General features: G+C 57.0%; 1 protein-coding gene across 6 annotated transcripts in view; it reads right to left on the bottom strand.

Moving 5' to 3' along the window:
* The window catches only part of LMF1 (lipase maturation factor 1), a 234,178-nt gene that overhangs the window by 12,771 nt on the left and 204,984 nt on the right, over positions 1-16,423 (bottom strand). For 3 of the 6 annotated variants that reach the window (XM_067306325.1, XM_067306328.1, XM_067306326.1), the window contains one exon: positions 5,188-7,182. The exons of 1 other annotated variant lie outside the window; for it this stretch is intronic. In XM_067306325.1, coding sequence (XP_067162426.1) covers positions 7,008-7,182 — 175 coding nt within the window. In that variant the 3' untranslated portion in view covers positions 5,188-7,007. Of the gene's footprint in view, positions 1-3,250; positions 3,417-5,187; positions 7,183-16,423 lie in introns of those variants that run through there. 2 more of the 6 variants (XR_010885826.1, XR_010885827.1) reach the window with 2 other exon arrangements.

Raw genomic sequence — 16,423 nt, 5'->3', positions numbered from 1 at the left:
AGAACAGGAACGGAGGTGCACCGCTGCCTTCGGCGGTGGCGCAGAGCACTCGCATGTAGCACTAACTCGCTACTGCTAACGCTGGTGGAAAGCTCGGCCGTCTCGGCAAGCGACCTTTGCCGTGTTTGGAAACAGGACTTTAAAACACAAATTCATCATTAAAGATTTCCCAGCTGAGCCTTAGGCTCCTGCGGGAGGGTAAACACGTTGCGTATTACCACGCGGCGCAGGTTTCCGCTTCACTTCCCGGGGCTGGCCCTGCTGGAAGCCTTGGAGACAGGGAGATGATCCGCAAAGCTCGAGAGCCCCCGCAACTTTGTATTTACGAGGGTTTGGGCCAAAGTGTCGCCCGTCAGGCGAGGCGATAGCGCCGCTGAAGGACCCAGCCTGCCCGGAGGCCTCCAGACGGCACAACCCAGCATCCCACGCCGGCATGCTCCCAGCCTCCGAGGAACAAATCCTGGATAGCAGGAGCCGGCAGCGGGACCGCCGGCAGCGCAAAGCGCCGACCTCGGTGTGACGGGCGGGCGCCGGGGGCAACCGCTCGCCGGGGAAGATGCCGGCTTTGCACGCTCCCCGCAGGGACCCGGCACCGGGAAGGGAAGGACGCACCGTCCCTCTCCCGGGTATCTCCTCCCCAGTCCTCTCCGTGCCTCCCTTGCTCCAGCTTTCTCACGGTTCCGTGGGTGACGGTCCGGAGGAGACGCGAGCCCAAGGTGCGGACCTGCTCTGCGCTCCCAGCCGAGCCGTTATCCAAGCACGCGGACAGAGGCTCACGTGCCTTCCGGAAGAGGCAGTCGGAATGTCCCAAGGGTCAATAACTTTCATCTGGGGGGGGAGGAAAAAACCCAACACTGCTGATTTCTGATGTGACCGGCTCTTCCGGCAGCTCCTAGGCTGGGTGCCCGCGTTCCCGGGGTGGGAGCGGGTTCGTCGCGGTCGCTGCAGCCCGCGCCGCCCTCGCTTCCCGGCGGATGGGCCACGCAGCCTGGGAGCCTCCCTGCTCTCAGGCCCCCAGGGACCCACCTGGACCTCAGGAGAAGCAGCAGGAGGGAGTCAGACGAGACGAGATGAGACGAGACGCCGGAGCGGCGGAGGAACGCGGCAAACCCGGCAGAGACAGCGGAGTTGTCCTGGGAGGTTTCAGCCCGCGGGAGTTGTGACCGACGCACCACGACCCGATGCCGCGAGCTGCCGCGCCGCGCGTCGGCCCCTCGTCCCCGCTGCCTGGTGCCGGGCGGGCGTCCCTCAAAACACCCGAGGAAGAGGAACTCGGCCAGAGCGGCCCTCAAACAGAGTTATCTTCCCAACGGATTTATGGCACGCTGATTCGGGAACGCCGCAAAGCTATGCTCGCCGTGTACGGCTCGGAGAAAAAAAAACCTCTCCAAGAAAACCTCTCGTCAACAGATAACGCAATATGGTTCCGATTTCCTAACCCCCTTCTAAATAATTGTTCCTTTTCTTTTTTTAAAATTCTGTCCAAGGGAAACGTTTCTAATTTAACTGCCTGCCTGCACCTTCCTCGCTGCCTTTGAGTGCGTATTATCTTCCAGCCGTTACTCGGGAGCGGAGCGAGAATTTTCGATTTAAAAAAAAAAAAGAAAAAAAAAAGGGAAAGAAAAAGGCTTAACAAGTACAATGCACCGCAACCAGGAATGTCAGTGCCGGTCTGGGTTCCATTATCCCTGACCCAGAGGTTGGGAACCAAAAGAAATTAATTAAAATGGGGGGGGGGAGGTGGGGGGGGAGGCAGCGCAATTTGCTGCCGGTGACCGGTCTGGGCGCGCAACGCCCGTGGGACGTCGGTTGGCACCGGCGCGCGGGATGCGTCGGAAAAGCCGCATTCCAGGGCGCGCGCCTTTCCGCCGGGAGCCGGAGCCCCCGGCCGCGCCGGCCCGCAGCGCCCGCCCCGTGTGCCGCCGTGCCTCGCGCGCCAACGCCTGCCGTCGGGGCGGGGGGCGGCTGGCCGGAGCGGGCGCAGGAATGCTTTCCCGGGACATCTTGTTCGCATTAGCCCCGGGAGGAGGACGGGAGGCGGGAAGCGCGGGGCGGCGGGAGGCCGCGGGAAGCTGCTGGCTGGCCGGGGCGCCGGCAGCGCGAGGCACCTGAACTGGCTGCTGCAGCGGCCCGCGCGGGACTACGGAGGGAAGCCGGAGGAGCCGGAGAAGCGCTCGGCGCAGGATCCGCGGGAGAGGTCAGGTGCAAAGCGAACGGAGCCATCTCGGTCTTCCGCACGGTGAAAAACGCTTTGGTTTCCCATTCGCTGGAGACTCCGTAATTCTGCCAAGTTCAAGAGAAGGCAGACGACGTGCGGTGCTCTTAACTCACTTACTTTCCTTAAAAAACACTGCCCAAGCGCCCGACGGACAGGAGGTGCCCGAGGCCCCCGGAAAGGTGGCCGGGGCGGACAGTTGTGCAGCCCTGGCTGCGCACGTTTGACCCCAGGGATAAATCGGGGCCGCGCGGGATGGAAAAACCATCCTGTTTCAGGCAACATCCGGCAACGAGCTCCGGCGCTGGCGCACGCGGAGGTGCTCGGCGCGAAGCCGCCACGCAGCAGGGACGGCGGGCGCTTGCCGCCTGACCCTTGCTCGCTGTTTTCTTGGGACCATCAAATCCGGAAGGCCAGGAGCTCAGCGGAAACATCCCCCATCCCGGGTGGAGAAGAGCCAATTCCCACCCGCTGGAAGCCCGGTCCCTCTGGAGCCTCCCGGAGCCGGCGGACGCGGCCTGCGGCGGCGTTCGCCCTCGCCCCTCTTCACGCTCATCGGAACAAGCTGTTCCTCTGCTGTTCGCGGGAACGAGCAGGGGAACATCGGTTTGGAGCTATGGCAAATATTTAGGAGAACACAATTAAGTCATAAATGTTATTTACAGTTTGGAGAGCCCTATACGTTGCTCCAAGCCCGCAATTAAGCTATTTGCCTCGGTTAGCGCAGGCCCGGATAACGCACGGGCCTTTCCCAGCGCCCGGCCAAGCGCGCTCGCAGCTCTCGGCGACGCACCGGGCGCCCCCGGCCCGCCGCGAATGGGGGCTGCGCGGCTCCGGGACACATCGCTTGCCTCCAGCCAGCTCCCGCGGGTTTGGCTGGGCTCCAGCTAGAAACGGCTCTATTCCGGGGGCCGAGCCCTCGGCTCGCCCGCGGAGCGAAGGAACCCGTTTTGCAGTGATGCCCCCTCCGCCTCTGCAGGCAGCTCCAAGGAAGCATTCCCGCAAACGCTGCCGCGCGGCGCCACCCGGCCTCACCTTGCTCGCTCGCTGTCCATCCGTCCGTCCGTCTGTCCATCGCCTTGGCCCCACGGGGGGGTCTCCACCGGGCTGCGGTGGCCGCGCCGGGGCTCGTGCCGCGGTGGTGCTGCACCCAGAGCCGCGCTGTGCTGGCCAGGCCGGCTGCTGTTTGTGTTTTTTAACGCTTTTAGGAAAAGAAAAAATGGGTAAAGTTCCCTGCGCTTATTCAAGAGCTGTTTTCTTTAACCCCCGCCCGGGCACGTCCTCCCCTTGGGTCCGGGTGGCCACGCAAGGGTGTGAAACGGCATCTCCCCGGGCTGGCACCCACCTTCCCGCACGCCACCGCCCCGGGCTCGCCCGCAGCGCCATCCCCGCGACGGACCGGCCTGCGAGCTTGCTTTCCCCGCTTCGGAGACTTTTCCTTCAATATTACGTTGCTTCACAGAGCATCTTGGGCTGGGAGGGGACCGGACGGACGTGGCCACCAGCCTCCGCCGTCCCCGAGCCCCCCCGTTCTCGCAGGGCTTCGGGGCAGACGTCTCTCGGGCCCCCGCGCTCCCTCCCCGGCAAGGAGGAGGGCAACGGCGCTGGGGAAAAAATCCCGAGGGACCAGTTTAGCCAGGCGGGTTTGGCTCTTTGCGGAGGGCGGCGCGGGGCCGCCCCGTGCTCCCCTCCGGCTGCACCCTGCCCCGCGCTGTGCTTGGCCGCGGGGCGGTCCGGCACCTCCGCCAGCTCTCCAAACACGCGGATTTCAGCCCCGGTGGCACGGACAGAAAGAAGCAGTTATAAACTCCCAGGTTAAGCAAACAGGAAAAAAAGCCCAGCCCAGCGCGGCCGCGCTGCCAGCCCCGGGCCCGCGAACACAAACCCCGTCTGAAGGCGGCCGGGCTGGCGTCAGCCTGCTTTTCCAAACAGTCCCTGTGTCCCGGGGAGCCCCGGGAGCGTCGGCCCCGGGCACTGCCGCGGGGATGCCGGGACGCCGCACGGGCTGCGCTCCTCCTTGGCGCCGCGCCGGCGAACCGCGCAGCCCGCAGGGCAGCGACGGCCGCGAGCTATTCCGGGCGTCTCGGCAAACCTGCGGCATTTCTGCAGCCAAGCCCAGCGCGATGCAGTTACATGCATCAGGCGGCTGGCTTTGATCTGCTCTCCCCTTCAAGAAAAAACGCCCGCCGGGCAGAGAAACGAGCTGACAAGCAATGACTGTTATAAACAACGACCCAGGCCGGTTGCCTGGTGCTTCCGGACGCTGTTCCCGTTCTGCCTGTGCTCCTTTTCCCCTCACCTCTGCGGCTGGCGCTTTCCAAGCAACGTCCCCGCGTGGTGGAACAGCTTGGGGCCATTGAAAACATGCACCGAGGGGAGAAGAGGGGAGACCCCCAAACGCGGCGGAATAGGAGGGGAGGAAATTTGGGGTGCGTTTCCGGGATTTAATCTCGTCTAACCCACGCGTGGTTCCCCTCGTCCTCTTCCCGAAGCGCAGCCCGGCTGCTCTGCCGCGCGTCCCCCGGGGGCCGAGCGCAGGTGACGCCTCCAGTGCCACCTTGCCCTGCTGGCGAGGACTCCGTGCGGCCCCCCCGCCGGGGACACGGAGCTCAACCCAGTCGTTACCCTGCGGTCGGAAGCCGGCGGCCGGCTCTTTGCCAGGGCGACGGAGAGGGTAGCGTCAGGACAGGTATATTGGGAATAAAGCAGCTTTGACGGCGCTGGGAGGCAGCCCGGTGCCTCGAGCCCCGCGTGGAGCCGGGCGCTCGCGCTGGTGGTGCAGGCGGGGAGCGGGTGGCGGAGAAGCACCCCGTGCCGGGACCCACCGGTCAAACCCACAGGGAACGCCGTGCCCGCTGCGGGGAGCAGCACGGAGCGCCGGAGCACCCCAAACCTCTCCGGGCGCCTCTGCAGGGCATCGCGCCACGCGACCTAAAGCAACGCCTTAAATAAAAACTAGCCACACCGGGGACTTCGTGGGCGCTCCGCCAGCGCCAGGCAGCACGGCGGAGACCGGTTTATTTAGGGCACAGCGGCGACGCGTGGCACCTCCGCGCAAGGAGCGCCCGGGTCCCGGGGCACGGGGCAGACCCCAAACGCCGCGCACGGCTGCCGCACCGTTGCAGCGCTCTGCCGCCGGGGCCGGGCCAGGCCGGCGTGGACGCGGGCACGTCACATCTCCTCGACGGAGGAGCAGGCAATGCAAGGCAGGGAGCGGAGGCCCCCGTTGCTGTAGCCCGGCCTGGGGGAGCCCCACGGGTCTCCCGAGCAAGGAGAGCCCCGAGGGCTGGCTGCCCTGAGCCTCTCCAACTCGCCTGCCAAGGCATCCGGGGCGGTTGCAGGTCTCCAAACGTGGGAACGCAATGAAGGGTAAAACAGCGATGGCCCGTCCGGAGGGCAGGGACTCCTCCTGTCCTGGACAGAGGCTCAGGGACTGGAAGGGACCGTCCTTACAGTCCAGCCCGGGGAATTTCAACCAGTGATTTCTGAAGGCAACGTCCCACTAGCTCCTCGCTGACCAAGAGGATGGACAAAGCAGAAGCTCCAAGGCTTTGGTATAAGTGTTGGAAAAAAGCGAAGCACTCAGAGCCGTGACTGAAGGAAATTCAGCTATGACTCGCAGCACAGCTGCGCTGGGGCTACGCTGCCCGTGAGCTCCTCACCTCACCCGGAGCACGGGGACGGAGGGCTGCAACACGCGGCGAGGCGGCCCCACGTCCTGCAACCCCGCAGCCGCCCGGCTCCCCTCCTCGGCTAGCGGCGCCTGCCCTCGCGCAGGTGACCAGCGCAGTCTGCGGGGACAAAGCTCTTGCTCGGGCTGGGCAGAAAGGGCAAGTTCGGAAGGAAATACTCGTTTTCTCCTTGAACGCGGTGTTGCAGTCAAGGACTTGACAAGCCCCTTTGGAAAGAAGACACTGCAGCCTGCTTAGGATTGGGAAGCGTCCGCTTTCCGTAACCCAAACCGGGAGGGACCCGCGAGGGACAGCAACCCAGAGCACGCTCCGCATGGAGCAGGGCAGAGCGGGTTGTTAGCGTATCCCTCTCATTGCCCACAGGGAAGCATTTCCGGCACCGGCACTCAGGGAATCCTTTGGAAATGCTGCACGTGTGCTCGGCAGAGCTGCGCCGAGACCAGAAACACCGAGACGGACACGGCTCCTCACGCCGCGTCGCTCGCTGCATTCACGCTGAGCTCTCCACGTTGCAGAGGCTCAGGTTGCACAGGTTGCAATCCGCATTTAAGCTCTGGGAGACTCGAGTTTGACCCTGAGAGCTTGCAAAGCAGACGGAGATGAGAAAGGGAGCGAGAGCTCTGCTTTGTCTTTCCCCAAAAAGCACATTTTGTAATTTTCGATCCCGTTTGAGTTTTACCTTCCTGATAATAAATCAAAATTGCGGAGTAACTGGACCTATGAAAGCCCACTTCATAAATGCTTGTTGCAGATCTGCAACGTGTAAAATTAGGAGTATTCATTTGACTCCATACTGGTTCACCTTTTTCTTGACTCCGAGCTGATGATTTTCTAATGGAGCAGAAAGACTAAACAAATCAATCATTAGGCAAGAACACGAAGAGAAAGGCAAACAGAAGGATGGACAAAGAACCAGAAAGAGGAGAAAAAAACAGACCACAGCAGCAGGTGGACACGCTGGCTGGAAACCTACCGTAAAATATGTGTAAACAAGGGCATGTAAAAAAATACAGATAGAAGCAAGAACTGTAATTTATAACGAAGCCGACCGCTCCTGCCTTCCGCAGCCGGTTGCCGGTGACCTTGCCCGTTCGCCTCCGTCAGGCCTGCGCGGGGTGAGGCCAGCTCCTGTCTTCATAAAACTTCTGCAGGCCCTGGAGATTCACAGGGGGGAAGTAGGGCCCGATCCTCTTCCGAATCCACCACTTCCCATCGCCGGCGTGCTTGCCTCCCGGCCGGCTAAACTTGTACTTGAAGTGCTCCGCTCTGATCCACCTTGGGAAAAACAGAACGCAGCCGGTGAGAGCGGCCCCGGGGCAGCGCGAAGGTCCGCGGCGGCGGGGACGGATAGCACGGGAGGAAGGCGGCGGCGGTTCTTTCTAGTCCCCCGGAGCCGGAGCTCCTGAGCCTTTCCCAAGCGGCGCAGAGCAGTTGCCCCGCGAGCACCCGCCTGCGCCCGCCGCCCCTCGCCGGCTCTGGGCCCCGCGGTCCGGGGGCGCCTGTGCACAACCCCGGCGGCAATGCCAGCGCCGCCTCGGAGCCGAGCGCGGGGCGAAAGCCTTGCCGGCTGCTCCCAGCGCAATTCCGGAACGTCGCGCCGGGCAGAGGAGCTTTTAGCACACCGCCACTGCGCGCCACCCACCGCCGGCTCCCACCCTGCACACACCTCTACAGCCAAGCGTGAAAGAGTAATAATAAAACCACATTTTTTTCCCCTCTTTTCTGCCAGCAACTGCGGAGTATTTGCGCAAGCGGCATTCGTAGGTAGAGAGCGCGGCGCCGCCAGCGCAGCACCCCCCCGGCACCCCTCTGTCCCCACCCCAGCCACCGGCTGTTGCTTTTGCTCCGCAGCTTATTAGCGAGGCTGAGAGCGCATCTGTTTTCAGGCCGCCCTGGGAGTTGACAGAAAAGGAGATTTTAAAGCAGTGCAGAAAGAAGCATTCATCAGCCTTGCGAAACACATTCGGAGGCTGAACGCGCCGCGTGGTTCGGAGGTTTGGTCCCACTTGATGTAGGGCATGCTGACAAGAGACGGAGCAACACCCCGCGCCTGCGGAGCTGCGGTCCCTGCTTGCGGAGTGCATCGCCGCGTTTGCTGGATAACTTCATAAAATAACCCACAATATAAAAATGTCAAAGTCATGTCAATGCTCATTTAAGCCTGCTTTGCTTCACTACTAAAATACAAACCCCGCTACTGAGCAGGGCACCGCGCTCACACAGCTGCTCGTTCCCATGGCTGGAACTTGGGCTGCCATAAAGTTAGCTCCTACTGCTAAAATAATTAGGGACAACTCCTATATATTTGCCATTAGCTCTCACCTTTGTAATGACGGCACTCGAACGCGAAGCAGGGGAGATTGCGGATGACCGGCAAGACTGCCGCCCAATTAAAAGCTCTGTTATAATCAAATGTTGACACCTCAATTTGAACCTTGATGGGTACCCAGATGAGCAACACAGAAACGATTCTGCTAACAAAACACATTAACGTGGAGCTGTTAATCATGTCCATCCCTTGCGGCCGATTTGCAGCAACCGACAGCATAATCCACTTCCTGACTGTCTCCTGCCTGTGCAAATAACCGAGAGAAATCGGACACCTTGATGTTTCAGCCTCCTCTAAGGAAAAAGGGGTGATCCAAGAAAGCCCAGACTAGCGTTTTTGGAGCTACACTGAGACAGCTCTAATGCAAACAAGGGATGAGGGGCCTGATGCCAAGCGAAGCATGGGATGAAGGTGTTCCCCCGTCCCGCACCTCTCCCTGGCTGCCCCCTCTCCGGTGGTGAGAGCGGGGGGCACCGCGGGAACCGCGTTCTCCGGGGCGGCGTTCGCTGCCCAGGTGCCCCGCGCTGCCGAGGGGCCGCGCTCGCCGCTGCACCGAAACCTGGATCTCATCACCGCACATGCTACCCTGCAGCTGCTGCTTTAATTCTCTTCAGGGCCATTTTTACGCCCTCTCTCCCCCCTTTTCTGAGGCTGGTGAAAGTCAAACGGGGGCTGAAGTGTTACTCCCACAGTGTTTACTTCGCAGAAGCACAAAATTTCCTGTTCGTAATTAGAGCATTACTGAACAGCAATGGTTACACGGGTCCAGGTAGCCTGCAAGCTGTCTGAGACAGTTATAGATTTAAAAGCTGTGCTGTTGATTGTCTTCTTGAGTTCAGAAAACACACCCATCTCCCAAAAAAGCTTCAATCTGCTCGTACCGGCTGTCTAGAGAGGGGCAGGCAACAGAGCTTCAGCTGCCGCTATCCTGAACGCCTGACGCCAACCAGGGAGGCAGATGCCACTCAGTCAGATCCTCCCGAAAACCTGGGAAAACATCAAAATAGAGGCACCAACACTGCTGTTGGAGATGAACCATGCAGGATGTACGCCATCGGCGTGCCCGCGGGAACGGGACATGGCGCGCTCTAGCAAAGGCAGCGCTGGAACGGGACGGGTGCTACTGAGCTTCTGGCTGGTTTTGTGTCAATCCCTCTCCCGCTCTAAAGCTCCTTCCACCTGCTCCTGGCCACACTGTGGCTCTTGGGGGCTTTCTTCACTACCTGACTGCATGGCATTGACCACGGTGGACCAGGTCGCCATGCACCCCCACAATGTACATTTAACAGTATGCCCCACTCTGAGGGAGCTATCTGCAAAACCCCATCTGGCAAAATTCCCATGTTATAGATGGGGACGCAGAGCACAGAGACCAGATGACTTGTCTGAGGTCCCAGGGGAAGGCTGAGGCCAACCTAGAAGATCTCAGGACTCTGCTCAGACATAGAAACATCTTCCCCTTAACTCCAAGGCCTGTCCAATAAGCCCTCTGGAATGAAAATTTCCTTGTCCCTTTCGAATGGGCTTGCCTGCCTAGATTAAATAATATCTATCATCTGATTTGGTATGATTTTTCCCATATGTTCTCTGTCTATTAGAATGTTTGCTATCAAAGGCATCGGCATGTAAAACTAGAACCGTGTGAGCATTAAAGCAACCACATGCAATTGAAGCTGCATTTTTGTGGCATAAAGTTTGCCTTTCTATCTGAGTACGTTTCAAGCTCTTATGTTCAGAGTCTAAATAAATCTGAAGATCCCCCCCAAGCCCCCAACCTCTAAACTCAGCGATCCTCTTGTCCCACGCCATGTTCATGCCACTTCCCCCAACCGGCTCTACCTGAGTGGCGAGCTCAGACGTTGTGAGTGAGGTCTTGCCCGCTCTAAGGCAGGATCACGAGCCCCATGGAAAACAAATCTGCAAAGCTACTCGGTCTGCAGAGTTACAAACTCTGTGGAGCCTGAGTTCTTCCTGGATCCGAACTACTCGCCCGACGGTGTGAAAGCTCTGCCGGCTGCAGCCACAAGGCTACGAGACACCACAGCCCATGGCGCTCTGCTTTCCTGCACTGCTATTGCTTCCCTAGGACTCCAGATCTGAAAGCCTCAAGATCAATGAAGATCCCAAAGAGCCTTCACAGTGCTGCAGCAGCCAGCATGGGCTGCAGGATGGAGAAACTGCAGAGGAAATACCTCTGAATATCAAGGTCCTACAACGGTACTACAGAAGCTCGGCAGTCAGCTTCTCCGTGCCTTCCCAAGGTTAAGTGCTATGCAGGAAAGACGGAAGAACTCAAGAAGTGTAACATTTGTGAATCTTTCTTTCTAATGCTCACTGAGGTAAAAGCTGCAGAATTTAATACTCACGAGAGCCTTTCATTTCAGGGATCATAGAGTTTACAAGCTACCCCAGAATTTATAATCTAGCTGGGTGCCTCATTTTGGAGTTTACAGAATTTGCAAGCTCCTCCAGCGCAGAATCACCGTAACTACTCCTTCCTCCCAGTATCTGGGGAGCAAACATGCTCTTGCAGTAACACGGCAGAAGTATTAACGCCCTGGAGTCCATCATTTCAGGGCTCATGGAGTTTACAAGCATCAGTTGGAGACCTGCACAGCTTGTAACTCAAGCGAGACTCGCACATACGTGGTCACCCGCAGATCACGAAATTGCCGTAGGCTACAGCTCACTTTATCATAAATTGCTTGTATTTTTTGCAACTTTGGGACTCGTGCAAAGACATACTGGCTGGTGGAAGAGATCCAAAGGCTTCTGAGGCCTCCTCTAACCACAGGAAATTGCCTGCATGCATGAACCTTGCTTGCTGCTCTGAAGAAAAGTGAACATCTTCAAGAAGGTCAGGAGGAAGCTACTTGATTTCAGCTGCACTAAAAGGAGACTAATGCCACCGGTGATCACTCACATTAAGAGAAGGATGAGCAGTACTCGTGTTTCAGAGAAGACGATCAGGAAGCTCAGGAAGGACGTTCTTTGTTTCCCAGGATTTATTGCGCGAATGAAAACTAGGAGCTACTCTTGACTCGCTAGGAAGCATCAGGTACCAACTACTGCAGCCAGGTGGGAAAATAGCTCGGAGGAACCAGGAGCCCGAGCCAGCTGAGTCCAGGCGACGTCCCTCCCGAGACACCCGCGGCACTTGAGCACTTGAGAGGCAAGTAACAAGATACGGTCAGATAAAGCGGGCCAGACATTTAACCTCCAGGAGACACCAAACTCTCTCTGCTAGTTTATCTTAATAACCACGGCGGCTCCGGGGACGCAGAACAAGGAATAAAAGCCCCCTTTTGGCAGCTTCTCCCCAGCACCGCGGTGGTGCCGGGCAGAGGAGCTGCAACACCTGCCCGGCAGAGCGGCGCGGGCCGTCTCGGCGCGGGTGCTCCAAAGGGGGAGGACGCCGAGGGCCGCGGCGAGACGAGCCCGCGGACGCCGCGCGCCGCCCGGGGGCACCCGTGCCGCCGCCGCCGTCCCCTCGCTCGGTAAGTCACGCAGCCTCGGCGAGGGCAGAAAGGCAGGGGAGGCTAAAAATAATACGCGTTATTATAATTTTTTTTTTCTTTTTTGAAATCAATATTCGACGACTCACCCTGCCAGATGCCCGGTAGCAGCTGCGCCGCAGCGCTTTTAAGATTCTATCATATATCAGCCGCTTATGACATCTTCCAACTGTACGTGTTAAAAATTAGCAGCAATATTGGAGTTGTTGCGCTGGAGGCCTAAATCTCCCGGACAGCTGTAATTAGTTCCAGAGGGTGCAGCTGTCTCCCGCAGCAGCTGAGGGGCTCGGCCTCGGCAAAGCCCCGGCCCGCCGCTCGCCGCGAGAATTAACGGCCTGGCAGGGCAACCCGGGGCGGCGGGCGGGGGGAAAGAAACCGAAACGCGGGGCGTCTTTTCGAGTTATTATTATTTTTTTTAATCCCGAGGTTCCCCCTCCGCTCCGCTGTAAATCAGGGAGCGAGTGGCAAGTGGCAAGTACATATTCATTAAAGGAACAGAGCCTCCACCCTTGGTTTTCTTGCTTATTCTAGCCCCGCTCGCTGGAGAGATCATAAATTCATCTCGGCCCGGGAACCGTTTAGTGAATAATGGGAGTTTTATGGGTTGTTTCTCAACGGCGCTGCCTGTATGGCCCGGCCCGGCAGAGCAGGAGCATCTCGCGGGCAGTGGATTCTCCCAGCTCTCTTGGGAGACGTGGCAAAGTGGTTTTTCTCCCCATTTGACAGGCTGGAAACGGAGGCTCGGAGGCTGTGTCCGGACCACTGCTATCCGCAGTAGCTGGATGAGCAGCCCGGACACCGGAGCTGCCCCGGATACGCTACTTGCCACCCGGATGGACCCAGCGCTTTTAGGCATATTGCCCGGCGCCTCTCCCCCTCTGCCGCTACCGGGCAGGGATGGCTGGAAAACATCCCCCATCCCACCAGAAATCCCGGCGTTGTGACATTAGCTCTCCCGTCACTCCCCAACAGTGCTGAAATACTGAGGTTTTTTTTTTTTAACCCCCCAAAAATCCCACCAAGTATTCATTCAGGAAATTGATTTCCCTTTGATAATATTAGACATTAATATCGTTAAAGATAAATTCAAGGTGCTGCTTTAACACAGACGAGATGGACAGCAATAAAATATTTCACCGTGGCGAAACCCAATGAGAAAGTCAAAAGAAGGCGTTTAAACTTTTTCACCACCCCAGCATACTGTCGCTTCCCAGGAAAGATTTCCCTGTGGATAAAACGGCTTTTCGGGGGAACCCACACAAAACACTTGGCCGTCGGCGCAGCAGCCACAGGTGCTCGTGGCAGAGGCTGGCTGAGACGCTGCGCCCGGGGCTCCCTGCTCATCTACCCCCCGCCTTACGCTGTCGCGTCGCAGGGAGCACACGGGTAGCCGTGATTTCTCACAGCCACGTTCTTCTAAGTCACACCATAAATCAAAGAAACGTAGAATGAAAGGATTATCCTGGGAAAGGAGGAAGGGAAAGCATTCGGGAGTGAGTGAGCGTGGAGGGATGGGGAGTCTCAAGCGCTGAATCCGAGGGCGCGTGGGCCACGCTCGGGGCGAGCGGCCGCCGAAACGAGGCACCTGCAGCGCTCCCGCGTCTCCTCGCTGCGCGAATTACAACTGCTTGGGGCTAGAAATGGAGGTTTTAAGGCTTGGCGCATCCCAAGAAGGAGGGATGGGCGCTTACGCTGCTACTCCCTATATTAGTGCGCTCGGAACGACGGGCTCCCGTGGGGACACCGACGGTCGCCGTCGTGTCAGCCAGCAGGCTGAAGCAGACCTGAAGCTCCACGGGGACGGAGAACGGAGAAACGAGGAGCCCCGAGCGCGCGGCGGCAGCGGGAGCGTCGCCCCTTGCTCCGGGCAGGTAGCACCAGGCTGGAAGCGCTGCCTCCCTAAATAACACTGCGCTTACGCATCCGAGGCTTCGTGCCGGGGCTTTTTCAACAGAGGGCTACTATAATTGGAATAAAAGTCCTTAAGTGAGCGTGATTTAGTATCAGAGACGCTGAGCACTGCAGGGCAGAAACTAAATTGATTTTGTTCCTCCTCCGGCAGGCAAAATCGGATCTCGTTTTCTTTCGCTGTTGCCCTCTGTTTCCATGACGGTGTGTTAAACGCTTATTAATTTCTTCGCCAAAGCCCCACCATTCAGATTTACGGCGGCTGGTGTTTTATGAACTATCCGCTGCACGGGAGTATTTGGTAAAGCCGCATTCCATGACCATCGCCGCGCTTGAAGCCCAGCGTCACACGCGGCCGGGCCGGGCGCTCAACAATGCGCTCGTTTTTAATCACTCACCTGTTTCTCATTTTAACTTTATCACACTCGAAAAAATACTATAATTTCTAGAGTTGTAAAGGAACCTACAAACTTTGGTCTCTGAAATTTCATTTCGAAGGCATTAACTCATTTTGAAAGTCCCTTGGCTATTTGAGGTGTAGAGTTTCCATTAGCAGAATAAACTCTGCCGAGTGTGGAACGAAACACTCTTATGGAAAACAGCCCCTTCCCCTAATTATTTAGTCTAGCAGGGAATGAAAATAATTAAGTCTCAAAATTCCCTTTAGAGTGGGGAGGGGGGGAAATATGGCAGGAAAATCGGAGTTTTTTCGGCATAGCTACCGAAGGGGAGCAGGGACTCGGGGCACAACACCGAGCCGGAAGGTGGGAGCGAAGGCGCCTTGCAGATTTGCGGCCGTCGTACGCGGGCTCGCTCCCCGGCGAGCATCTCCTCTTGCTCTCCGCACGGACCGGCAATCGTCGGAGCCAAGAAGCCAGCCCCGACTATCTTTTCTTTCCAACGGTTACTGCTCAGGCTCAAATTAAAGATTTTTAGTTTACAACCAAAATAAAACTGGAACCAAAAGGCAAATCCTGACTGCAAGTGGCTGGCAATGCTGAGGCTCCCCGCACTCGGCGCTCAGTTCGAGATTGCTAAGGCGTCTCATTTCAGAGAAGAGATAGATAGGCTGTAAATTTAGTTATAACTGCCTCAGTCCTCCTCTTAAATTCATGTTGAAGGACCAGAGAGATCACCCCGTTTCTGGCATTTTCACTATCAGGTTCTCCCACGCGAATCTATTTGGGATGAAGCTATTTGGGTTGAAATGCAGCAAGGGAATGTTCAAAATCAAGCAAAGAAACGGTGGTTTTGAGATTTAGAGGCAAACACCAAGCCGGCGAGCTGTTTGGAGCAGAACTAATGCTGGATCCGAAGCGGCTGCCAGGGCTGCTGTAAACAGGCCAGCCGCGAATGCCAGAAGTGTAAATTCAGCAGAACTGCGATCGGGCATAAAAGCTAAAAAACACCAATCGCTTCAGTTCCCTTACGCAGGCGAAGTGCTAACAGCAAACAAACAACAACCAAAGAACCGCGAACAACAGCAGCACCATGGGTGACTTGACGCTTCGGCGTAGGATCCGGGTCCTGTTATCCCCGTGCCGGCAGGGATCGAGCCCCTCAACTGTACACTGGGACCAACGTACACACGGTGCCAATACCCAAGATGTTTGGATTTGGCTCACTAAAACCAGAAATGTGACCAAGAAAGAGGGATCCAGAGTTAAACTGTGGGTTTGGATTTTGGTTTGGGCCAAAGTGAGTATTTGTAAATTGTTATTTTTATTTTACATCACCCAAAAATGCATGAGGCCCACGAAAAACTTCTGAAGCGAAACGAATGCCAGAGCGAAGGCAGCTGACACACAAAACCAGCGCTGGATCCTGATCTTTCCCTACTATAAACTAGCTGCCAAAGAGTGAAAACAGAGTCTCTGCTTGGTTAAACCAGAGTAACGCAGCAATCAAGGCGCTGGCCAACACGATACGCAGCTCTGCGTATTCAGCACACAGCATCGAGCTGCTGCGCGGTTTCCTATTGGACCTGCTTACACCCCTCTATGCTACGCATCCGCTAGCCAGCAAATACTAACAAAACCAGAAAGATGCTACTTTTGATAAAGATCTGCTTTCGTTTTTGCTTTAAATTCTTGGACATTTAGTTTCCTCACCTGTTACAGAACACAATAACTAACTGTTCACCGCCCGGCACAATGCAGTGTTATCCCAACCACGTCCCGCATCATTACTTTCATTTTTAAATGAATTCCTGTATTCAACAACCTGATTTTTTTTAAACAGCGCTGATCCCAGAAAGCTCATCTATGACCCTGTCTCCAATGGCAAGACGTGATACGCATTTTCTTGATTTTTAATTCGGTAGAATGTGTTGGTTTTAGTTTAAATCTTGGTGAGTAGCAGCAACAATGTTCATGGCACTGGGGGACAGCAGGGTAATAAACAGCTCTGGGATTATCAAATGCTTCTGTCCGTCTGTGAACCGCACGAGCCGTTTATTGCCAACAGGCACCAGACGGCAATGACTTTTGGTTGCTCTCAACAGGGGACACCTAATTCAATCTGGCGACCTGGTGTCTAAAGGGTCCAGGTTCTGTTAAACATCTCTAGGGTCGGCCGACACTCAGAACTGACTTTATTTATGTACTTTTTTTTTAAAAAAAAAAAGAAGCAATGCAAGAAAAACTCCCCACAACGAACACCGCTCAATGAATTTACAGCACTGAACCTTGGGGATATAAGCTAAGCTTGATGAGAGCAGGGACAGTAAATCCAGCCGATATGGAGCCCATATATCACAGGTTCT

This window comes from Apteryx mantelli, chromosome 16 (assembly GCF_036417845.1).
Source record: "Apteryx mantelli isolate bAptMan1 chromosome 16, bAptMan1.hap1, whole genome shotgun sequence".
NCBI lineage: Eukaryota > Metazoa > Chordata > Aves > Apterygiformes > Apterygidae > Apteryx > Apteryx mantelli.
This window is presented reverse-complemented; position numbering and strand designations above follow the sequence as displayed.